The sequence below is a fragment of the Magallana gigas genome, chromosome 4 (genome assembly GCF_963853765.1).
Source record: "Magallana gigas chromosome 4, xbMagGiga1.1, whole genome shotgun sequence".
Classification (NCBI taxonomy): domain Eukaryota; kingdom Metazoa; phylum Mollusca; class Bivalvia; order Ostreida; family Ostreidae; genus Magallana; species Magallana gigas.
This window is the reverse complement of record NC_088856.1, coordinates 27941555-27967442: the sequence shown is the minus strand read 5'-3', so window position 1 is coordinate 27967442 and position 25888 is coordinate 27941555. Positions and strand designations below refer to the sequence as shown.

General features: G+C 34.8%; 2 protein-coding genes across 2 annotated transcripts in view; both read left to right on the top strand.

The window, feature by feature from the left end:
• Positions 1–25888, top strand: part of LOC105340069 (circumsporozoite protein) — a 35771-nt gene that overhangs the window by 707 nt on the left and 9176 nt on the right. The window lies entirely within an intron of this gene.
• On the top strand, positions 12527–14879 carry LOC117680476 (E3 ubiquitin-protein ligase TRIM71-like). The gene is made up of 2 exons (XM_034449281.2): positions 12527–12599; positions 12971–14879. The coding sequence occupies exon 2, from the start codon at positions 12978–12980 to the stop codon at positions 14637–14639; it is 1662 nt and encodes a 553-aa protein (XP_034305172.2). The 5' UTR covers positions 12527–12599; positions 12971–12977; the 3' UTR covers positions 14640–14879.

Sequence of the window (25888 nt, the reverse complement as noted above, 5' to 3'; positions counted from 1 at the left end):
ATAATCAATATACTTTCACCGTTTAAGAATTTTCAAAGGACTATATATACTAGCGGAAAAAAGAAACTGTGCATTATAAAATTTAGTATAATTTTTCTTTATCTATTGTTTGTATTTCTAAAATTTAAACAATCGATAATGGTAATGTTTTTGACAATATCGAATGGTAACTGTCCGGGTGCACGGACTTTTTCATGGTTAGTGAGCACCTGTTGTTTATTAAAGAATTTGTACGCACGAGTTTTATGGGCCAAAACTGTTTGGAGCTGTAAAGGATTTGTTTAAACTTTTTTGTCGTCGAAATCACTTTCAATAAAATGTACCCTATGTCATACCACGACTCAACAAAAACCAACGTAATTGTGCTGTTGGGGTGCTGCAAGCTGGAATGGCACACCATACTGTAGCAAGACACTTTGGAGTTCATCGGAACATCATCCAGTTATTATGGAGTCGTTTTCAACAATCTAGCAACACTCAGGATCGACTGCGCTCTGGGCGACCTCGTGTGACGACACGTCAAAAGGACAACCATATTAGACTTGTGCATCTAAAAATCGTTTCCAGACAGCGAGTTTGACTGCCCGTAGCATTCCAGGGCTTCGACCAGTTAGTCCAAGAACTGTGCGTAATCATCTGTGCGAACAAAACATCGGACCAAGACGTCCAGCGGTGCGCCCAGTACTGCTTCAACGTCATCGTATCGCCAGACTAGCGTGGTGCACACATCTGCGATTCAGAATACAGGACTGGGCCAATATTCTTTTCACTGATGAATGCAGGTAGCAGTGACGGCCGTTGTAGGGTGTATCGTCGCGTTGGGGAGCGTTACCAGGACGCTTGTGTTGTGCAACGTCGACAATTCGGTGGAGGTAGCGTTATGGTGTGGGATGGAATATCAGCACGTGGAAGGACCCCTCTACAAATTGTCAATGGAAATCTCAGCGGCGTACGCTATAGAGATGAAATTATTCAGCGTCATGTTATACCCTTTATACAGACACATCAAAATCACATCATTCTGCAGGAAGACAAAGCAAGGCCATATGTTGCACGTGTAGTCATGGACTTGTGTGTTCAACAGAATGTCGATGTCTTCCCTTGGCCAGCTGTTTCCCCCGATTTGTCGCCGATCGAGCACGTCTTGGATGAAATGAAAAGACGTTAACGCCGTTTACCAAATCAGCCAGTGACATTGGCTGATTTAAGCCAGGCTTTAACCAACATCTGGAACAACATCCTTCAAGCATTTCTGAACACTTAAGTGGCATAAATGAGGCGTCGCTGTCAAGCATGCGTGAACGCAAATGGTTGTCACACGCGTTATTAATTTTGTTAATTCAATTTCAAATAACAGTGACTTTCGAGTGTGCTGAAATTGACGTTTTTCGACGTTGACATTAATATGTTATGAGATGTTGTTACGAATACATGTGTTATCAGTATTACAAAAAATAAAATTTGTTCATTGTAATTTTTGAATGTTTTTTCATATATTAAATAATGCACAGTTTCTTCTTTCCGATAGTATATATACATGTAGTAATAATGATTTTCACTTTGAAAAAACAAATGATAGAAATTTCAAAGACGTACTAGTATTTGATTTTCTAATTATCAGCTGATTAAATCATTACATTGTAATTTATTTTCAAACAGCCGATGCCCAGAGAAACCGAAGACACGGTGCAGGTTAGTTTTAATTTCTTCGCTATTAAAGAATACTGTTTAAAAAAACCCAAAACCATTTCATTTATTAAATGACCCGAAACATCTTCAACATGCGTGCAGTTTAGGAAATGAAGAAGCAATGTAATGCAAAGTAATATTGTCACAATTTGGGAGCTCCATGTACTATATGTGATTGCATTATATTGAAGTTAATGACTGAAATTTTAGGGCGATTCGCCGCTGAAGCTCCAGTACATCCGGGACTTTAGAATAAGGAACCGACCCACGGGTCCCACCATTTCAGAGCTGTCCGCCATCTTCTATGACACCAAGCATCCTTTTTATCCCAGGTAAGTCGCATAAAATTCACTGATATTCGGGTTGTCGATGAACGGCTGTTGGTTTGGTGCGGAAAACAGAGTGGGGGTGGGGGTGCACGGAGGTATTTGACGACTGTCATGCTATTATCAATCGCAACTCCACGCCTCTCCCACAAGTTTTTTTTCCCTAGATGTACCGGAAAGGCCCGGGAAGTTGCGATACATACATGTATGTTATATGTCCAATTTGTTATGAATTTTTAATTCATCCCCGACTTCGATAAATTAGTGATACATAGATAAATTAGTGATACAAATTTTTTATATAAAGAAATTTAATGATTAGACGTTAACATATTTTCGATGTTTTAAAATAATTATTCTATACATAATCTGTGATAAATTAGATAACAAATGTTAATAGTTTTGATCTTCCATCATTTCTGTGTTTCAGACCAAGAGCCACCAGACGAAAAGTGAGAAATCTCCCCCCGCCAGACCGAGAGGGCATTTGAAGAAATTATCTATACCTTCTATGTGTACAAATTGACATTGATAAAATACTAAAAATCAATAAATAAGTTTTATCCTCATCATTTGACAAAGATCAATTAATTATTTTTTTATGAGAATATTTGTATTCTGGCATAGCAGGCACGTAGCATCGTTTTTGAAAGTTGGGGGGGGGGGGGGGGGGGGAGTCGTCACCGAGTTAAATCGTATTATTTCCCCGTTGTCTGGTTTATGCTTATATTCAAGAATCGATTAAGGGTGTTATATATAGAATTTTTAAAACAAATTTTGAATGTGAACGCTATTTAGTCTTGTTACCCAGCAAACTAAGAAAAATATTAGTTAAGTTTAGAACTACAAATCATCGTCTTCCTGTTGAAATAGGAAGGTGGGGTACTGTTGAAAGAAGTAAACGTTATTGTAATTTGTTTAGTTGTAACAAAATTGGTGACGAATTTCATGTTATATTAGAATGCAAGGCATAAAGTAACATTCGAAGTCAGATTTAGATACTTAATTACTGTTCTACTCCTAACACTAAAAAGTTCTATAAAATCATGTCTTCAATTAACTATATTACATTAAACAAATGTGTTTCTTTATTTCAAAAATTAATAAAAAATTAATCAAACTGTTTGTTCATCCCACTTACTTTCTTGACCTTTACAACTATATATATCTATCTATCTATCTATCTATCTATCTATCTATCTATCTATCTATCTATCTATCTATCTATCTATCTATGTGTGTGTGTGTGTGTGTGTGTGTGTGTGTGTGTGTGTGTGTGTGTGTGTGTGTGTGTGTGTGTTTGGTCTTCTTTATGCACCCCTTGTACCATAATATAATGTTGAGTGAAAAAAATAAACTGAAACTGAACTGATTATTTTAAAATTGATACCACCACCTCCCCATCGTCTCTAATCCCAGTTTGAAAACAGACACGTAATACTATTTTTGAAAGTAGCTAGGGTGGGCACGGTGGGGCCTTCTTGAGGATTAAAAACTAAAATGAGAGATAAATGTCACCGCTTTATGCTTTCTAACATGTTTAAATTTCACCAAACATAGATCTTTGTATGACACCCATATGATAAAAAGTAGCGAAGAGAGCACTGATTATTTACATGTAACATAGAGAATTGAGAAGTCGAAATACAATGAATAATAGTATCCTAAGTTTTAACTTGAGCAATTTCCAAGTAAACCATTTCGTTCCGAATTCTTTCCTAGTTCTACCTTGGTGAAGTCGCGGTTTTCAAAAAGGAAAGGTCAGACCCCAGCCCCTGTGTTGCTAAATGTATCGTAACGACATCTGCCAAAGCATTGATACGAATTGTTTTCGATTAATGGCGTTTCCTTTTATTCCAACATGTACATTTTATATATTTATGAACAGTTTGTTAGCACAGGATTTTGTAAAACTCTTTTTGTGTTTAGGACCTAGTGAGTATAGATTTGTTTATTACCAGGAAATTCTGATACCATTAATATTTTGGGATTTTCAGCCCTTTTGAACCATAAAATAATACGTTTGGGCATTTCGTATTGAATATAGCATTAAACAATTTGTCACCGCAACTCCTTTTAATCCGCTGCACAGAATTTCATAAAACTTTGAAGGTAGAAGTGTATTTCGGACACAATGATATTACTAGGAAAATCTGATTTTATTATTTTTCGAATTTTGTCCAGTTTGGATTTAAAGTAGACAAGGTTCTCAATTTTTCTTTCAGTACATGCAGTAAAACTACAGAAAATGACGACACAAAGACAGGTGAAACAATAAACTTATTCTTCTGCTTCAGGTACATGTAATAGGAAACAAGAATGAGGCTATTACATTTGCCAAAACGAAGCCAAATAATGTAATACCTATCACACATTAAATGAATGACTCGCACAAATTCCATATATTACGCGAGTTCTGAATTCCGCGATCCCGCTAGTTTGTATCAAATCGCGAGAATATAAAATCGCGAACGTTGAACTTTTCTCCTTATTTCTTATAGTTTTCAACTCTCAGAAAATAATAGCCCGATTTTAAAATTCGCCAAGGATGCTTCTCGCGATTTTAAGCGGATATTAATTCGTTTAATTAGGAATTTACAGAACTAATACTAGTGCGGTTCAGCAACAGAGAGAAGAAAACGAAACACTAGTAAATACATGTAATCCATTGTTGCATTTCACTAACCTTTTTGAATCACAAACCCTAGTCCCCATGACCATTAATTCCCTTGGTTATAATTTAAAACTGTAACCACAAATGACTTTAGAACGAAGACTGTCATGAGTGAATTCAGACTTTTCCGGGGGGGGGGGGTTTAAGGGATGATAATGTTTGCCGGGGGTGGGGGGGGGGGGGTGGGGGACGTGGGGTCCAAAATCTATTTTCGGTAATTTTACCATATGTTAGAATGTACCGGGGTGGAGTGGGAGTGGTGTCCCCCTCCACTATCTTTGCGCATGAGATTGAGACAATCTTCACTGCACTGTATGGGACTCCAACCCTTCATGATCTTAGATTAATCACACCTTCCTTGAGAAATAACTGCATCCGAGTTAACCTTTCTTAACTGTAATAGCTATAATAAATATTCTAGGCGTCGGAACAGGGGGGCGCGGGGGGATTTCTTTTGCAATTTTTTTTTTTTTTTGGTAAAGTGAGACCAAACCATTAGGAACATAGCATCATAGAGGGTTCAGCCGGAAACATAATTGTTCCTAAATTTATGAAATATTGAGAAGTTGGAGTCACAGCCACACTAGCCCCCCCCCCCCCCCCCACGGATTAAGAATTTCGTGAATTGGGGGGAAAATTTAGTAGGTATGATTTTTTTTAAAACTATGGGTACCCCCCCCCCCCCCTTAAAGGATTTTAATTAGGTTTTGTTTTTTGTTTTTTTTTGCTTGTCAATATTTCTGAGGATTTGTCTAGCCCCCCCCCCCCACACACTTTCAATTTGCTTCCGACGCCAGTGAATATACTTGCATGTTTGTATGCATTGTATACAATTCACCGTTGATATGGGCCATCTCGCTTGTTTTTGCAGTCTTCCCATAAACTAGAGTTACCGTTACTGAAAGAGTTATCTGCCCCTTACAGCAGGTATGCATTCAAAGATGAGTAAGCAGTGCGGGAGTCTTCAGACAAAAAAAATTGATAATGTTTGAAAACAGAAAACATATTAGTTAAAATTTTAAAAACCATTAAAATCAGCATATCGTAAGAACACAAAGAATACGTTTGTTTACAATCAATAACATTTATAATGTGATATTACAATAAATAACATTTATAATGTGATGTGCATATTTTTGATCAATCGGAAAACATTGAGAATGAAAGACATTTTGGTTCGTAAATATCGAACAATTACTCCTTTTGTCGATTTTAGAGCTAACAGCTAATAGAGCTAACGGATGGATGGTGGTAATAGTGATATCTCTGTAAAACAACTTCACCTGATTCGCAGAAATGAAAGATGCTATGAATATTAGAAAGGGGTGGAATTGAAAATCGAGTTTTTTCTAGAATTCAAATATAGAAATATAAATTCCTAATAAACTGTCCTAATTTTTTTCTGAGGACAATCCTAATATATCGGGAAATTACGCATAGATATAATTCTGATTAAATTCAGATATACATGTACGAGACCCCAACTTCACGGACCCGGATTTTGCGAATTTGTGAACTGATTGATTTTTATTTTTTAATTTTTTTTCATCATGATTTTAGGTCGGTCTGCTCCCCCTCTCACACACACACTTTTTCAAAGTACAAAGTTTGTGCAAGCCTGTTGAGATGTATTCGTTCAAAATGCCATGCATTCATAAAACATAAAGACGCAGTAGGTATTGGTATCTAACCAGGCACCGACGGTCATCAATTCAGGCAGCTGTATCTGTCATGTACGATGTTTAATCAATGACAACCATTTGAATTTCTCAACAGAACATATTCATTGTATTAAATAGATATCACAGGGTTAAGAGGAATGACAGTGTTGAAATTAGAGCTCAGTGCTATATTATTACATAGATTTCATCGAAATAAGAATTTGTTTTCGGTTTTAAAAAAAGACACAAAATTAATATCAATTAGCCATACACATGAAACCAATTTTTTGGAATGAACTATTAATATAAATATATATAAACGTGAATGTTGTTGATCAAAATCGTAACGCAACTTTAAATGAAAACATTCTTTATGAAAACATGATCGCAAGTTATATGCGGAAAATTACGCAAAAGTTAGATTGTGAGTGTTTTAATCCCTTATCTCGTAAATTTGCATGATGAAATCGAAATTAGTCAATATTTATTCTAAATGAAATCGATCAAGTGGAAGTATATAGTAACGACCGCCAATGATGAGTGCAGATATGTAGGTATAATGCCTATCTTTGTATTTCGACCTACTGATAGGATAAAAAAATATCTTTATAGAGGTGAACAGACGTGTTTTTATGATTGTTTTGCATGTCCACTGCAGTGGAAAATATAATCGGCACATGTATCAGCTGAAACCACATGTACGCACTTCATCGCAAGCAAAAGCATTAATTATTGGTAGGTTGCCGGTGTAACGAAGAATATTGACCCGGGTTGAAAATTGACCCGGGGGTCATTTTTCACTGTTGAATATTGACCTGGGCGGTCATTTTTCAACGTTGAAAATTGAGACCAAAATCGTGAAATTTATACCCGGGGTCATTTTTCAACGGTATGAGAAAGGTTTTTCTTAACTCTGAAGACATCGACACGTTGAAAATTGATCCTGTTGAGAATTGACCCCAACCTCAGAGTTTTGATCTGAACTGGAACTTACTCTACACAGTTTAAATGTACAATCATGCACATATTTAAAAGTTTTAGTTTTAAAATGTTCATACTGTCCGATACATATGCGGACGGGCTAATTTCTTTTAGGGTGATAGGTCCAATTAACCATTTAATTTTGAGACTGAAAATATGATATCCATTTATTATTACTATACTATGTAAATAAAGCTAAGAAAATTACAGTTTGCTTCGGAATGGAACAGGCGAGTAGGGCTAGAATACTTTTTGACATAGATGACATGGTTTTCATTCCCTCATGTGACAGAATTTTAAGTTTCAACTTGTGATTTCTGATAAATATATCTAACAAATGTTTTGCCCGTTATTGTCACTTTTAAGGCAATTCAACAGAGCTCTATTCGACAAGCACCTGGCGTCGTATTTTCTAATAATTGAAAATATAACCTCTATACTGTTTTATTGGGTAAAGGGTATATATATTTATATCAAGACAAAAGGATATAATGTCAGATACCTATGCTTAATTTGAAGAAGTAAGCATCCCTGACAAAAAAAATAATTGAATGGTTGTCATATTTTTATCTTTTTTTATGTATACTGTATTATACATATACAGTGGGGCCTCAGATATCCGGACGCCAGATAACCGGACGCTTCAGTTTACGGACGATTTTATTTGGGAACAGATTTTTTATACGTTCTTTTGTCTCATTTATCCAGAATTTCGTGTTCCGGATCCGGACGGTCTGTTTTTACCACAAAACACTGATTTACTACTAATCTTGCTTCATTTAACCGGACGGTAAAATTTGATGATACCCTACTCAGTTCCAAAAATTACCCCTGTCAATTAAGTTTCACACCTTTTTTACGTGCTAGACCCTCATGAGTAGCTTGTATAAATACACTGACTTCCCAAATCACTTTCAACAATTGGAAAATTGCGAACAACTGTGTATAACACACATATCACACTTGGACACAAAGAATATAGCTAGATTCGGTTATCATTATTGTCCGCTTAATATTTCATGACAAAATAATAAAATAAAGCAGAGTTCTTTATCTTTTAAAAACGTTCATAAATATCAACAGACAACTCTAGCATGTGTTGCTATATGGTATGAAAGGCAAAAAAACCTAGTATCAACACTGGGAGCCATTGTATACAAATACATTATCATTCATGACAACAAGACACATTTCAGATATCCGGACGCTTCACCTATCCGGACGATTGAACTTGGGAACGAAAGCGTCCGGATAACTGAGGCTCCACTGTATACATATACTTAACAATAATTTTTCATAAACCTGTGGGATTAACTTTATTGAAGCACCATCCAATTTTCTGCATATGCAGAGTCATAGTTCTTTTTAAAAAATGCAATTTATTTAGAACTATCATTTTGAGTTTTCAATTCCATTAATTACCAGAAAATTAGAAACACAGGCAACTGACGTCATATATTTCCTCAAAATTAAAAACATATATAACATACAGCAAAAATGTTATCAATTTTTAAAAAAAAGTAAGTTTGCATCTAAATATACAGTCGGAGGATGGTTGATCTAATTATATTAATGGTATACATGAAAAGGCATGCAAAAAGTTGAATATATTAAGATTACTCAAGCATACAATTGATAGATAAACACTTGTTAAAATTCGGCTTTTATCAGACCTAGACTGGAATATGGTGATGTTGTTTGGAGCAGCTGTATCAAGGAAAATCCGAATTGCTTAAACATGTACAATTTGAAGCAACCAGGACAGTGACAGGAATCAGAGTTAATTCTTCTAAAATCATTTTATATTGTGATCTTAATTTGGAAACCTTACAATCTCGAAGGGATAAGCATAAACTAATTATATTCTCCAAGATTATAAATGGTTTAGCACCACAAAATATGTTAGATTGAATTCAATCATATTTTCTAACTGAACATACATATAATCTTAGGTCGAATGAGCTTTTTTACTATCTACCACTATATGCTTATTACAATAGCTTTGCTCCGTCTACATGTAAATTATGGAATTATCTTCATGCAGGAAAGAAAATTTCATCAACTTTATCCTTCTTTAAGTCAAAACTTAAAAACAAAATATACCTAAAGCTTACGAAAATTTCAGTTAAGGCAATAGGAAATATTATTTTTCGTCAGTTACGGAATAAAGCTAGTAAAGCTTACTTTAAGGATTTTTTAAACTGATGGGAGTCGATGTTTATAGTGTAGGTCTGCATCTGAAGGAAAAGTGATTTTCCCCCTGGATATCCAAGATATACTCAACAAAGAGACGAACTTTTTAAACAACTTATTAACGTTAGTGTATCTTTTTATATGAACTATATACTTTATGATAGTTCTGATTTTTCATATAGATAAAATTGTAAAATTGTTTCCCATGTTTATATTTATATTAGAGCTCCAAAGCGTTTTTGATTCTCTTAGGTTACACGGTTTAAACCTATTTAAGTATTATACATGTATATTTACTTAATATATAGTCCCCTTTTATTTACTGTTCTTTTCAAATGGGCTAGATCATGAAAATTTCATTCTTATGTTTGTATCCCTGCAGGTATACTTGAAGGTGATAGGTTTGTTAATGTAGGTGTGAGTCAATATGTCTACCAACAATTTGTCATACAATCATATATGATAAATATTCAGATAATTATTTGATATTCAAGTATCCCCTATCTTATATGCATATAATATCAATAATATTCTGTAAACTTGTAATACTATATTCTTATGACTATAGATAATTTCTTCTTGACTTTGTATGTTTGAAAGGGTTTACATAGGCTATGACTCTTATCCAATCCATTCAATAATTTGAACATTCCGTTCAATAAAACACGTTTAAATTGAATTAATAATGTAGGTGGCTGTGATAGGAGGGTCAACTATCTACTCCAACGCTGCTGTATGATCTTCTTCTACATATTTCTATTCAAAAAATGCAATTTACCTATTTATTGACGAAAACAATTACTCAATAACTAACAAAAAACACAGGAATCAGCATCCGAATTTATACTTTAATGGAAGTCTAATACAAGAAGTGTCTACGCATAAACATCTTGGATTAAACTTCTCAAACAACGGACAGTGAGCATTGCACATAGATGATATAGTTAGAAAAGCCTCCTCAAGTCTACAAATCTTAAGAAAACACAAGTATGAGCTTAATCGTAAATCATTAGAAACTCTTTATTTTTCGTACATTCGACCAATTCTTGAGTATGCCGACGTCATCTGGGATAATACTACACCTGAACTAGCACAAAAGGTAGAACACATTAATATTGAAGCAGCCAGAATCATCACAGGAGCAACTAAGTTAAGCAGCATCCAAGATCTCTATACAGAAACGGGATGGGAAACCCCGTCGCAACCATAAGATTTTGCAGTGTTATATAAATAGTGCCTGTTTGGGAGGGTAACAGTTGAAATTGACACCCCGAGAAAACCATTGTCAACCGACGCGAAGCGGAGGTTGACAATGGTTTTTGAGGGGTGTCAATTTCAACTGTTATCCTCCCAAACAGGCACTATTTATTTTGTTATACTGAATGTCTTAATTTTTAAGAAAATCTTACTGCTTTTATATAGGAATAACGTGAATTCTACAGCGAACCGTACGCGCATAATTTTCGCGCATGTAACATTTTTTAATGTTACCCGTTGCTAAGTGCGTTGCTAACGCTGAGGGTAATAGAAAATATTATTAACTGCGTCTTAACCAATCAGATTTCAGTATTTAACATGAAAGTATAACAACACAAAATAGTTCACGGTTTCGCACCACCTTACCTCACCAGCCTAATCCCCCTGAGAGGTAGCGATACTCACAATTATCCTACAAGAAATGCGGAACGTATCACTCAGGTCAAATGCAACACAATGTACTACCAAAACTCATCTCTTTATCAACAACCAAACTCTGGAATAATCTCTCTTCTGCCACGAAACAAAATCCTTCCCTATCAAACTTAAAGCGCATACTGCAAAACAAAAACATAATTCCCAACTACTATTATTTCGGTCACCGTAGAGAACAGATTCTTCATACCAGGCTTAGACTAAAATGCAGCACCTTAAAACATCACCTTTTCAGTTGCAATATAGTTAATAACCCACTCTGCACATGCGGTAAACCCGAAACTAACGAACACTTTCTTCTTGAATGCCCCCTATATACCAATGCAAGAATGTTGCACCTGGATACTATACCTTTCCAAACTGACGTCTACATATTACTATATGGGGATACAAATCTTTCTTCAGCAAATAATGAAACAATTTTCAAAGCAGTTCACAAATTTATTTCAGCATCAAAACGTTTTCAAACATAAACATTTCTCACACATCCTACATCTTTTCTATTATCTTACTCACCCTGCATCTTATTTTTTTCCCATAACATATTCTTTTCATACACATTGTTTGTTTAGACGTAATTCTTCGTAAACGTGATTACACAGACATTCCAACCTGGGCACTTCAGTGATTTATAATTTGTAAATTATATTTAGGGAAACGGATTAATATAAGAGTTTACTTGTTTCCGAATCCTTGCCTAATTATGCAAGTTATAATATTGATTCCTTATTTTGAGCTTCTTTACTGTTGAATTTTGAACCGGTTCCATGATCAAAATTCCACGATGCGGGTCAATTTTCAACGGATTAGGGTCTTTATTCAACACCTTTCGTCTTATTATTCAACGTGGAAAAATGACCCGCGGGTCAATTTTCAACCCGGGTCAAAAATCTTCGTTACACCGGCGCGTAGCATAAAGGATTAAAAAGTGAATAAACCTAAAGCCCCCCCCCCCTCCAAACACTTTTTGGGGAGCACCATCCATGGAAAAAAAAATGAATAAAAGAAGGAAATGAATAATGAAATCGAAGTTATGATTAAAGGTACGCAGTACAGTTTGCTATACCCCTCCCCCAACACACAAGGATTAAGATTTTTATGGTTTGTCAAGATTTTTTGGATGACCCCCAGCCCCCGCGCACCCGCGCACTCCCCCCCCCCCCCCCCCCCCCGAGAAAAAAACGAGTATATATCAAATCATTTCTATAGAATGTTAACACATTCGTAGTCTTGCTTAAAAGTGCAATTTTAAATGCAATTTCCATTTCACGTTTACCCAAGTACAAAGCACGGGAAGTAACTCTAAACAATTTAAAGCTGTCAGGTGACCACATTCCACAAAAGCTCAACAATGTTAGAATATAAGGTAGAAGAATAAACACGGTATGTACCCCTTTTCAACATCTGTTAGATTAATCTATCAATTAAAACTACTGAAACATATTTTTAGATGTAATGAAATATATATTTTAATTAGGCCTAAAATAGAAATAATTAAAGCTTAGGTATTAAAATAAATGTATAATATTTCTACTTTCACTTCTGAAAAGAACATTTTATATGATTACATTCGTACCAGTCTTCATGAGAAAGATAAAAGGAATAGTAGATTGATAAGATGGCGTCCATGTTCATACTTATACATATACAAATTAAAGATTTTAGACATTATCAAGATTTGAAAAATACATGAAAATGGCTGTTGATACATGTGTTTTACATATATAGTATAAATATTTGTTATCTATTTGTAGAAAAATCATGGATTCCCATACTAGTGCCCAGGATGTACACCGATGTGACCTTTGTGAGACCGCCATAGTACACAGCTATTGTGACGTTTGTCATGTCAACCTCTGCAAGCCCTGTATACTAGATCATATATTAGATGAATATGACAAACATAAAATTGTCCCTTTTCAGGAAAGAAGGTCGACCCTCATTTATCCGAATTGTGGAAAACATCCACAGAAAAACTGCGAATTGCAATGCAGGGAATGCAGCAGCTTTGTTTGTTCTTCCTGTATGGCATCTGATCAGCACAAGGGACATAGCTTTGTCGAAGTCACAGAGGTTTACAAGACAAAGAAAGACATTATTGAAAAAGATACGAAAGAGTATGAATACTTAATTTCTCCTAAATATGAGCAAATTGTCCTTGACTTGGAAAATCAGCTGGCCAACCTAGATGGAGGATATGAGAAACTTACAACAACAATGTCCAAACAAGGAGAGCAATGGCACAAAGAAATCGACATTGTCATCAACAAAATGAAGACTGAAATCAGCGAGATTAAAGTGAAACACAGAGACATTTTACAGAAACACTTGGATGAAATCAAACAGATACAGTCTCTCATAAAACAAACATTACTTGCTATTAAAGAAATAAAGAACTCCACTGAATTGGCCCGAACCATTAAGTACAGCTCTAAGATCAGAGAGTTCAGCAAGCTTCCACCCAAAGTTAAGGTTACATTGCCAACATTCATTCCAAAACCAATAGACCGTGAGAAGATGTATAGTTTGTTTGGACATATCACCCCATTATCAACTGCTTCAGAAGAAAATGTCTTGTCATCGAACCAACCCAACACTTCAGTGAGAGAACTACTGGATGAACCGGAGCTAGTTGCCACAATACAGACCGGGTATAAAGATTCACGCTGCGTTACCTATATAAATGATGACAAGATATGGACTATTGGGTGGACCAATGAAATCAAATGCTTCAATGCTTGTGGTACACTCCAACAGACAATTGTTACAAAATCAGGAGAAGTGCCTTTTGATATAGCTGTAGACGTAGGCAGGGATCTACTGTACTCAGATCCGGCTGTAAGGACAGTGAATAAAGTGAAGAATGGACAGACAGAAGAGATGATCAGATTACAGGGATGGAGGCCTGATAATCTGTGTGTCACCTCTACTGGTGATCTCCTGGTTACCATGTACAGTGATGATAACACTCAATCTAAGGTTGTCCGTTACTCGGGATCTACAGAGAAACGAACCATTCAATTTGATGATAAAGGTAAACCTCTGTACTCAGGGAATTGGTATATTAAATACACCACTGAAAACAGAAACCATGACGTCTGTGTAGCTGACTTTGATGCTGGTGCAGTAGTGGTGGTTAATCAGGACGGCAAACTCCGATGGAGATACACCGGATATCCCTCAACCACCAAGACCAAACCATTTAAACCCCGTGGTATCACGTCAGATAGTCAGAGTCATATCCTGACAGCAGACCTTGGCAACCATTGTATCCACATTCTGGATCAGAATGGACAGTTTCTCCGTTACATTGATAACTGTGATCTGAACAAGCCTTATGGTTTATGTGTTGACAATAATGACAATCTGTTTGTGTGTGAGTACAACAAAGGCAATGTAAAGAAAATCAAATATGTGAAATAGTTTCAAATTGAGTCATTGATGAAAACAAATTAGGAATTGAAGAGTAAATCAGAACTGTTTTCTTTAAAAAATTGTTTTATTTTCCATTCTGAATTTCATTATTTTTATTTATCATTACATGATTATAGGATGAATTTCAGAGGTGTATATTCTATAGGCTACGATGTAAAGATTTAAAATATTCTTATGTGTTATTCCTTTCAGGTCTGCCATTGATAAATTGATGCTTTCCAATCCGAATTCATGATTAATCATTTTTTATTTTCGCTGAATTTTCTCTGAAAATGTAATTATAAAAAATATAATCGTTGCAGGAAAAAAAATACTAAAACAATAAAATGCTTTCTATGGTGATTCATGCAGGATATGAAGGTGGCGAAATTGCAGAAAAAAATACATAACTCGTGTTATCGGGTGATGTAATTTTTTTCTGTAATGATCACTACCTTCATAATTCGCATGAATCATCAAAGAAAACATGTTATTGATTATATTAACATCTTCTTTTTAACAAATTAATAAATTTATATTTAAAGTAAATTTAAAGTAAATTCTCTAATTATATAAATTACTGTTAATGTACATCAGTAAGTTAGCTTAAAGAAACAACTAAATCGTCTCCGGTGGCAATTTTATTCTGACATCATCGTGCAGTCCGTGATTGGCTTTTTTAAGGTCGCTGTATATTTCGACAAATCGATAAACGCGGCGTGTATATTTTTTGTCAGACTGTTTCCATAGAGCTATGAATTAACTTTAAGTTTCAATAAGAAACAGAGGGAATTTTACTCGGTAGATGTAAATATATACATGTATGAATTATTACATTAAAATTACATGATAATAAATTACAAGTATTTCTCTGCAATGTCGCAACCGCCATACCCCGCATGAATCACCAAAGAAAGTATTTTATTGTTTAAGTAAAGTTATTATTTTTGCCAGGTGTATTATACAAGTAAGTCGTATGTGTACAACATTTTCATCATCAAAAACTGTTTAAATGCAGAATTTATTTTTAGTTTGGCAATGTATGTTTAAGCAATAATAATATCGAGAAGTGGAAAATGAAATTATGAAACCAAGGTATAATTAGTATTTGTAACTTTGTTACACTCGCTTCAAGAGACAGAAAAGAAAAGTCGCCATGATCGTTGACAACTGCCCTGCCCACCCCAAGGTTAAAGACTTGAAAACCATCACCCTTTTCTTCCTGCCGCCGAATACCACCAGCAAGACCCAGCCTATGGACCAGGGCATCATCCAGAATTTGAAGATCCACCACCGAAAGCTCGTCATCATGAAGCAGCTAAAGTCCATCGAAAGAAACAAAGAACTACAGATAACAGTACTCGACGCATTACGGATGCTATACCAGGCCTGGGACAGAGTCACAGAGAAGACCATCAAAAACTGCTTCTGTTTTAGTACAGAGTACCCTCACCGCGCTCCTCAGTGACTATGCCAGTGATCGCGATGTGAATTAAAGACTGACAGTGTTCCATAATATCATCATGTGTGTTACGTGATTTGACAATAGTGTGAACGTGATTTATTTATATTCTGAAAAGTTGTATACATGTACATTATGCTTGTATGTTTGATTAACTGTTATTTAAAATAATTGTAACGTTTCATATAAATTCTTATTTAAGTGTATATGTGCAATGTCTATAAATGTCTATAAATAAAACATCGTTTCAATATTCCGTCTTTTTTTTCCGTTCATACCGGTTCTCAAATTATAGTGCATATAAGGACTTCCTGTGTTAACATGTCAGGACAAAAACAAAAACGCTAATGAAGTCGAAGAATTTCGACTTCTGATATCTCGAACACCCGGATATCTCGAAGTTTTTCCGTGGTCCCCTGAACTTCGAGATATCGATATTTAACTGTATATGTTAAAACACCTTCATGGATGCTATTGACCAAAATAGCAAATGCAATCACATTATGTCAAAATCCCACAAGGATATTACTTTTCATGTCAGTTTTTAATTCGCATGTAATTAAATTACGTATTTCTTCCTTTGCTGGCCCCATTTATAAATGATTTATTTATCTGATTATCAGCACATTTTATATCATTTATTCTCATTAATGTGGAATCAAAAAAGGTGCCATTGTACGTATGTCAAGCGTCGTTAAAAGATAATTATCTAATTGACAGAAAAAAACTAGATTAACGTATCATTTGATCTTTGATCATATTACACCAAGAGTGGTATATTGCGTTAAAGCAAACATAAAAAAGATAACAATAAATAAATTAATGTATCGAATGCTAAACATCCTCTTCTATTTTATTTTTTTTTTGGGGGGGGGGGGTGGATGGCAAGTGTATTTTAATTGTATCTTGTACTTTTTTCTACAATTAATCGTCGTTTCAAAAACTGCGATCGAACGAGAGAGAGAGAGAGAGAGAGAGAGAGGAGGGAGAAAGAAGAGAGAGAGAGAAAATCAATCCTCTCTTTATCTCTCTTTATCTCGTAGTAGCTCCATCTGTCATCTGTCTTCATTTGTCCATATAAAAACAGATATTTGTTCAACTTATAGAAAAGTATTACATAAATATCTCAGTGTAAGTACATGTATGGACTGTTAATTTCCAGCTAAAAAATGATCCTCACATTGTGAACCTAATAACTCTAATAATAAAATTCCGCTTAGTAACGTTAATAATGTGATAATAATTTATGGATAAAAAAGTTATAAATTTAGTATCATTTGAAATGACATTTTTTGCCTCTATATAAACAAATGGGGAAATAACTTTGGTTTCAGCATTCACCTGACCAGTTTTTAACTACCGTGGTAATTAAAACGATGAAAAATATACAATCCCTAGGTCTGTTTCTTTTGGCGGCCATTTTGGTCGTGAACGCCCAAAACAACACAGCACCCAAAACTGCTCAAGGTATGTACAAAGTTTATCGTCGTTTTGCATAAGTGTTACATTTAAAGTTTAAAATAAAGTTATTCTTAAGTTTAGAATACCTATATTTTAAAATTTGAACGCAATACAATGCCCATTGTATATTTTAACGACAATTAGTTTCGTATTTTTATATTAATGTTATAAGTTTCAACAAATTGGAAATTATTTGTAATTCAATAAACACTTAAAACTCTGAAAGAATCTAAAGAAGGAGATATAACCAACCGCCAGTGAGCACTTCAGTATTACCGTGATAAAAACAACTCATTGTCACCTCTAGAGACCGATCAGTGGCTTCAATATAAGCGATAATTTAAAATATCCGATTTCATTATAACCGTTATTTTAATTCAAAGAAAATAAGAGACTAAAACTAGGGATATATATTTATTTCAAAATAAGCGTAATTTCAAAATAAGCACCTTCAATATAAGTGGAGTAAGCTGTACATGCAATTAAAATGATATTAGTGAGACGATTTAAGTCGTATCTAAATATAAAATACTGTGGTTTCATTAATATTCAAGGGTATCAATTTTCGTGGATAAAGTGAAAATCACAGTTTCAAGGATACATAAATTCGTAGCCAATAAACCTATCAATACAAAATGTAAATAGAAATTGCACTTTAATGAACATTTAATTTCGTGGATCAACTTAACAACAAAATCCACGAAAATGGGTATTCAACGAATATTGATGAAACCACAGTAGCCTTGTTTGCAAGGCCTCTCGATTTTGCACGATAATGAAACTAACCTAAACACAAAGTAGTTAATTATGCGAAAAGCTGAGGTTATTCATAATGTAACACCTGTAAATTCTATGATATTAAGATGATTAAAGCGTGTTTTCGCTCAGTGTAAACCGGTCAATCCCCAAAGTACTTCTATTTCGTACATATATTCGGGACATCCGCAAACGGCACCTGCTCATTGTCCAAATTTAATATGGTAAGGGACACCTGTCAATATTAATATGGATAAAAGAACACAATAATCAAAATACTTTTACCGTTTAAGAATTTTCAAAGGACTATATATATTAGCGGAAAAAAATAACTGTGCATTATGAAATTTAATATAATTTTTCTATATCTATTGTTTGTATTTATAAAATTTAAACAATCGATAATGGTAATGTTTTACATTATATCGGATGGTAACCGTCCGGGTGCACGGACTTGTTCATGGTTAGTGAGCACCTGTTGTTGATTGAAGATTTTGTACGCAGGAGTTTTACGGGCCAATACTGTTTGTAATTAGAACTGTAAAGGATTTGGTTAAACTTTTTTTTCTTAAGGAAATCACTTTAGTTGCAACAAAATTTACCCCTATGCCATGCCACGACCCAACGAAAACCAACGTAATCGTGCTGTTGGGATGCTGCAAGCTGGAATGGCACAAAATACTGTAGCAAGACACTTTGGACACATCCAGTCATTATGGAGTAGTTTACAATAATCTGGCAACACTCAGGATCGACCGCGCTCTGGGCGACCTCGTATGACGTCACGTCAACAGGACAACCGCATTAGACTTGTGCATCTTTGAAATCGTTTCCAGACAGCAAGTTTGACTGTCCGTAGCATTCCAGGGGTTCGACCAATTAGTCCCAGAACTGTGCGTAATCGTCTGCGCGAGCAAAACATCAGACCAAGACGTCCAGCGGTGCACTCAGTACTGCTTCAACGTCATCGTATCGCCAGACTAGCGTGGTGCACACGACATCTGCGATTCAGAATACAGGACTGGCCCAATATTCTGTTCCAGATTTCATTTGGATAGCAGTGACGGCCGTTGTAGGGTGTATCGTCGCGTTTGGGAGCGTTACCGGGACGCTTGTATTGTGCAACGTCGACAATTTGGTGGAGGTAGGGCTATGGTGTGGGGTGGATAATCAGCACGTGGAAAGACCCCTCTACAAATTGTCAATGGTAATCTCACCGGCGTACGCTATCAAGATGAAATTATTCAGCGTCATGTGATACCCTTCATACAGAGACATCAAAATCACATCACACTGCAGCAAGACAACACAAGGCCACACGTTGCACGTGTAGTCAGGGACTTGTTTGTTCAACAAAATGTCGATGTCTTACCTTGGTCAGCTGTTTCCCCCGATTTGTCGCCGATTGAGCACGTCTGGGATGAAATGGAAAAACGTTTGCGCCGTTTACCAAATCAGCCAGTGACATTGGCTGATTAAGGTCATGCTATAACCAACATCTAGAATAACATCATTCAAGCATTTCTGAACACTTTAGTGGCATCAATAGGTGTCGCTGTCAAGCATGCGTGAACGCAAATGATGTTCACACGTGTTATTAATTTTGTTAATTCAATTTCAAATAACAGTGACTCTTGACTGTGCTGAAATTGACGTTATTCGACATTGATATAATTGTGTTATGAGATGTTGTTACAATACATGTGTTAACGGTATTACAAAAAATAAAATTTGTTCATTGTAATTTTTAAATGTTCTTTTATATATTTAATAATGCACAGTTTCTTTTTTCCGATAATATATATAAAGTTTAAATTTATAAAACAATCGTGTTGAAATTATCTCCCGTAATGTATTGTAATTCTGATTTTTAATTTGAGAAATTGATAGAACATTCAAAGACGTATTTGATTTTCTGATTGTCAGCTGATTAAATCATTACATTGTTATTTATTTTTAAACCGCCGATGTCCAGAAAAATCAAAGACACGATACATGTTAGTTTTAGTTTCTTCTCTTTCCTAAAATTATTGTTTTAAAGCATTCCATTTATCAAATGACCTGCAAAATACACATCTTATAATAATGAAGCAATGTAATACAAAGTATTATTGTCATAATTTTGGAGCTACATTTATATGTAATTGCATTTTAAGGCGATTCGCAGCTGAAGCTGCTGTACATCCGGGACTTTAGAATAAGGAACCGACCCACGGGTCCCACCATTTCAGAGCTGTCCTGCATCTTCTATAACAAGCATCCTTTTTATTCCAAGTAATTCGCACAACCTTTCACTGATATTCATGGTGAATTTTCAGTTTGATAGGCTGTTAGTTAGGTGCGGGAAAAGGAGAAAGAAAGAAGGTGACGCAGGTATTTGATGGACTGTTATGCTATTATCAATCGCAATTTTTCGGGCGTCTGCTAGCTGTACCGAACAGGTCTGGACGATCCAAAGCCTATACAGTGTATTTCGTAATTTTAAAATGTATTTAAAAGAAGTTTGAATTTTCCGGGGTGGGTTGGTGGTTGGGGTGATTTCCCCATCCTATGTATTCGTGCATGAGATTGAGACAAACTTCACTACACTGTATGAGACATAGTATTTTATGAATTGCACCCTCCCTGGGAATAATACAACACCCGAGTTTGAGCCTGTCTATGCATTTTTTGTTTTTCTTGGCTTTACTAGGATCATTTATTTTCTAAAAGAAACTGTGATTCATGTAAAAATTTGTTGCCTGCAAAACTCCCCACCATCCATATCCAGAATATAACTCAGACCAATGTCAGTATTTGCTTCTCATTAACATCCTTGAAGTTGTTTAAGTAAAAAAAAATGCTCATTCCATCAGGGAATGATATGTTGGAGTTGCTCAGAAGAAAAATCAATGATAATGATTTTTGATTATTATTTTTTTGCAGAAAACTTTTACATACCCTTGATAACACCTGAAGTTGTCCAAAAAGTGAAGAAAAGAAACAATGCTGTGTGCAAGAATACTTTTATTGACAGAATGGAAAACAATATTATTGCCTGATACTGCCAATTTCAAAATAAAAGGAGTTAATGTTAGTCTCAAGATGTTCGTTCTGTGATAAATAAATGAATTTTTTTAACTTTTTGCAACTGCCTTTAAATACATTGTTGATTTATCTAACTTAATATCAACCTTAACTATAATAGCTATAGCAAATATAATTGCATGCTTGTACAGATTTTGTATAAATTTCACTATTGATATAGTCCCTCTCACATGTGTCTGCATTGAAGTACTAGCCTAGGTATACATATGTACTGGTAACACAACGTATCATCATTATCATCTAGCTATAGTTATAAATTTAGAGTAAACAAAATTAAAATTAAAAGCTCTAATTAACAAATATGCTTAATGCAAACAAAAAACAAAAATCCCAGTTAGATGCTTGCTTTGTTGATTTTAAAAAAGCATTTGACATATTGTAGCGACCTGCTCTTCTTTATGGAATGCCATAGCTGCCTTATGTGCCTATTTCATGTGAAGATGGTGCTTTATTATATTATGCTGTGGTTATTTCATGTGAAGATGGTGCTTTATTATATGAAGGTGGTGCTTTATTATATGAAGATGGTGCTTTATTATATGAAGATGGTGCTTTTTTATATGAAGATGGTGCTTTATGATATGAAGGTGGTGCTTTTTTATATGAAGATGGTGCTTTATTATATGAAGGTGGAGCTTTATTATATGAAGATGGTGCTTTATTATATGAAGATGGTGCTTTTTTATGTGATGATGCTTTTTTATGTGAAGGTGCTTTTTTTTGTGAAGATGGTGCTTTATTATATGATGGTGCTTTTTTTTTTTATGGTGCTTTTTAATGTGAAGGTGGTCACTCGGAACTCTTCTTATTTTTGAATACTGGGTTAACCATTTATGTATTATCTCGAAATATTGAAAGTAAAACAAAAAATTGATGCGATCAAAATCCATTTGATACACTAATGCTAGTTCCTCTTTTTTCTAGCACAATTAGTATATAAGCTATCGAGAAGATCTAGCTGTGTACGACTTTACCCAAACCGAACTTACATCTATTAAGTGACAACTATATAATGACGGAATGTTACAAGAATTAAAGCCTAGTAACGTTATCCTAAAAAGCAGAAAATTGAATTTAATAATTATTTGTGTTTAAGCGAAGGTTATGCCCTAGCAATCTGATTAAAATAAGATCTTTGATCCGCTCTTAATTGGGAGTTGATTTTAATCAACTCTCCTATGCAGTTACTCAGACAAACCGAAAGTAAAACAGTGTTTGGACCTCATCACAAATCATCGCTGCTGACAAGACTTAGTTCTTGATCATAATTGATAAATTCGATGTAATGTATGCTAAAGCATTGTTTTTCAAGGAAACTTATTTATAAATACCTTGAAAATAGTCAGATTTTAAATGGTACGAACAATTTTGATATTTTTTGTAGTCGTATGTACATGTATTCCTACGCCAGAGTTCAATATAGTCTCGTTCAACTCGACGCTCGGCTGTCTCCGTAAATCTCCGACAAGCAGAGAGTCTCCCTTGCTTGTTGGAGATTTACGGTGTCGGCCGAGCGTTTGGTTGAACGAGACTATAGAGTTCAATATTGCTTGGATCCATACAATTTTCGAGAAATATTTCTATTACTGATACATAGTTTGATTGAATTAATTTTATCTTTAAATATTATTTAAGATGATTCATATGGGGGGTTTCTCGACATTCTTGTCGAAAAAGTCCAAAAATTCATATTATAAAAATGTGCGTAATTCAAATACAAATTAGAAACTACATGTACTTGTCATGCAAAATAACATATTGATTTTAAAACAAATAAACGTCGACAAAATCAACTCCCGTCAGTTCTTCAGTACTTTGATTTTGTTATTGTCATCGGCCAGTCGGTCTTCGTCATTGATGACCGTTCCTCTTTAACCTAAGTGGTGAGTTGGAGGAAGAGCTCACATTCTGAGTGTTTCAAAACAAAACATTATAAAGAAAACAAGAAACGGATTGAGGATCTGATTTTAAACAGACTGATGCCCTAGGTGATAGGATTAGACTTGAAGAGAAAGTAAGGAAAAGTCACAGGGAAAGGTCTACTATACTATAATATAGCTCAAAGAAGGCCCTTTTATAAGTGGTAAAGGCAAAAGTAAAATGTCAAGAAATACAGACAAAATATTGTATTATTCAATTAATCATATTTGTCAATTCAGTTGAGATTAAGTCGCACAGTTCATCTCGTAACATAAATACTTATTATGCTAAAAAAGAGAAACTAGCAATTGTGTATTAAATTGATTTTAACTGTATCAATTTTGTTCTAGTTTCAAAATTTCGAGATAATAAATATTTAACTCAGTCTTCAAAAATAAAGTTCCGAGTGACCATCTTCATATTAAAAAGCACCATCACATTAAAAGCACCATCTTCATATAATAAAGCACCATCTTCATATAACAAAGCACCATCATCACATAAAAAAGCACCATCTTCATATAATAAGGCACCACCTTCATATAATAAAGCACCATCTTCATATAATAAAGCACCATCTTCATATAATAAAGCACCATCTTCACATAATAAAGCACCATCTTCATATAATAAAGCACCACCTTCATATAATAAGGCACCATCTTCATATAATAAAGCACCATCTTCATATAATAAAGCACCATCTATGGGCAGCGGAAAGGGCAAAAAATACATTTTTACAAAATCAACGATAAACTAAATTCAGCAATCTAAAATAATATTATCAATGACCATAAATGCAAAACCAACAGTCTTCTTTGCAAAATAAATGTACATAAAAATCAACCAAAGGTATTTAAATACAAATCAAACACAAAAAGTAAAACCAACAGACATAAATGTAAAACGAACATACATCAACATGAAACAAGCGGACGCACAAATAAACGCCAGGTGGCGTTTTTTGGGAAGCAATATACGTCATCGATTATTGGAATCCGGGATGGTTTGCACCTATTCTGTTTCGCCCTGAGATGTTTCCCACGTCAATGTTTCGCACCTGCCTCGGAGCAAAACATCTGACTGTAATATAATGTAATGTAATGGAGTGTTGATGTAATTAGAAATGTACATGTATATATAGTTAGCATAGATCTATTTTGGGGACCATTTAATTACATAAATTACCGGTATCTGCTTGAACTTTACATTACCCAACTGCATCCACTATTTAACTACGATTTTTACCAGTTTTATTCTTATAGCAAAGGTGGGGTTAAATATTATTTACATTCCCATTTATTTATTAGGATTTATTTAAAATTATAAATAATATTTTAATGACCTGTTTATAAAAAAAAAGTCATTTATTTGTTACCCATAAACATGATGATATACAAATATCTGAAAAAAACATTTTTAAAATGCTACAAGACATATGTACATTGTGAATTAAAATCAAGTGCATGTATCAGAATACTTCAAGCTTATCGACACATAGGCTTCGGAACCAGGGGGGGGGAGGCTTTTTGCAAAGTTAGACCTAACCATTAGGCACATAGCAGAATAGACGGTTCAGCCCCCCCCCCCCACTTTTTCTCGCAGGAAATATAATTGTTCCTTAATGTACATTGAACGATTGAGAAGTTGGAGTCTTAGGCATACTAGCCCACCCCCCACCCCCCACCACGGATTAAGATTTTCATGATTTGGGGGAAAATAATTTTTAATGTAGGTTAGATTTTTTCTTTTGGAAGTATAGGTTTACTCCCCCCACCCTTACCCCCCCCCCCCTCCCCCACGGATTAGGATTTTTATGATTTTGGGAATTAGTTTTTTCTCTCTCAATATTTCTGAGGATCAGTCCCCCCTCCCCCCCCCCCCCACTTTCAATTTGCTTCCGACGCCAGTGCGACATGAATACTGCCATGCCTTAAATTTTCTTCAAACTACTTGTACAGACAATGCATAAGACTGTAGGAAAATAAATCAAACTTCGTTATAGAAAACATTGTATGCATTAATTAATGCATATTTGGTGATAACAATTTAAACAGAATGTTTATTTTATGACTTTCCGTTTCCGTCAGGCTATGGCACATCTATATAGATATTTATAGCAAACCAAATTTTCACGCCTCTATTCACGTACAATATGTCAGTCATTTGTTGCATTTCGTATCACTTTAATTTTACTGGGTGGAAGTAATGCAAAATTTACAACTTGACATCTTTGTAAATTTTGTATTTACTGCCATCCGGTAAATAAACAATTTATAGAATAAAAAAAAGTCGGATAGAAATAAAAATTTTAACGAGTTTGACTTTTTCCATAAGAATAAGACTGGCAATAGGCGTAGTTTAAAAAATGGATACAGGGGAGGGGGGGGGTGGGTAATGTAAAGTTCAAGCTGATAATTTATGTAATTAAATGATCCCCAAAACAGAGCTATGCTAACAATATAATATTTTACATTTGTAATTAACATTCCCAAATTTTTCATCATAAAAATACAGGTAATTCTCAAGTGAATGACAGGCTATAAATGTTATAACAACACAGTTCACACCT

Bases quoted from the DNA above. Each gene is read 5' to 3' on its own strand.
- LOC117680476 (XM_034449281.2), top strand. From the start codon at position 12,978: ATGGATTCCCATACTAGTGCCCAGGATGTACACCGATGTGACCTTTGT.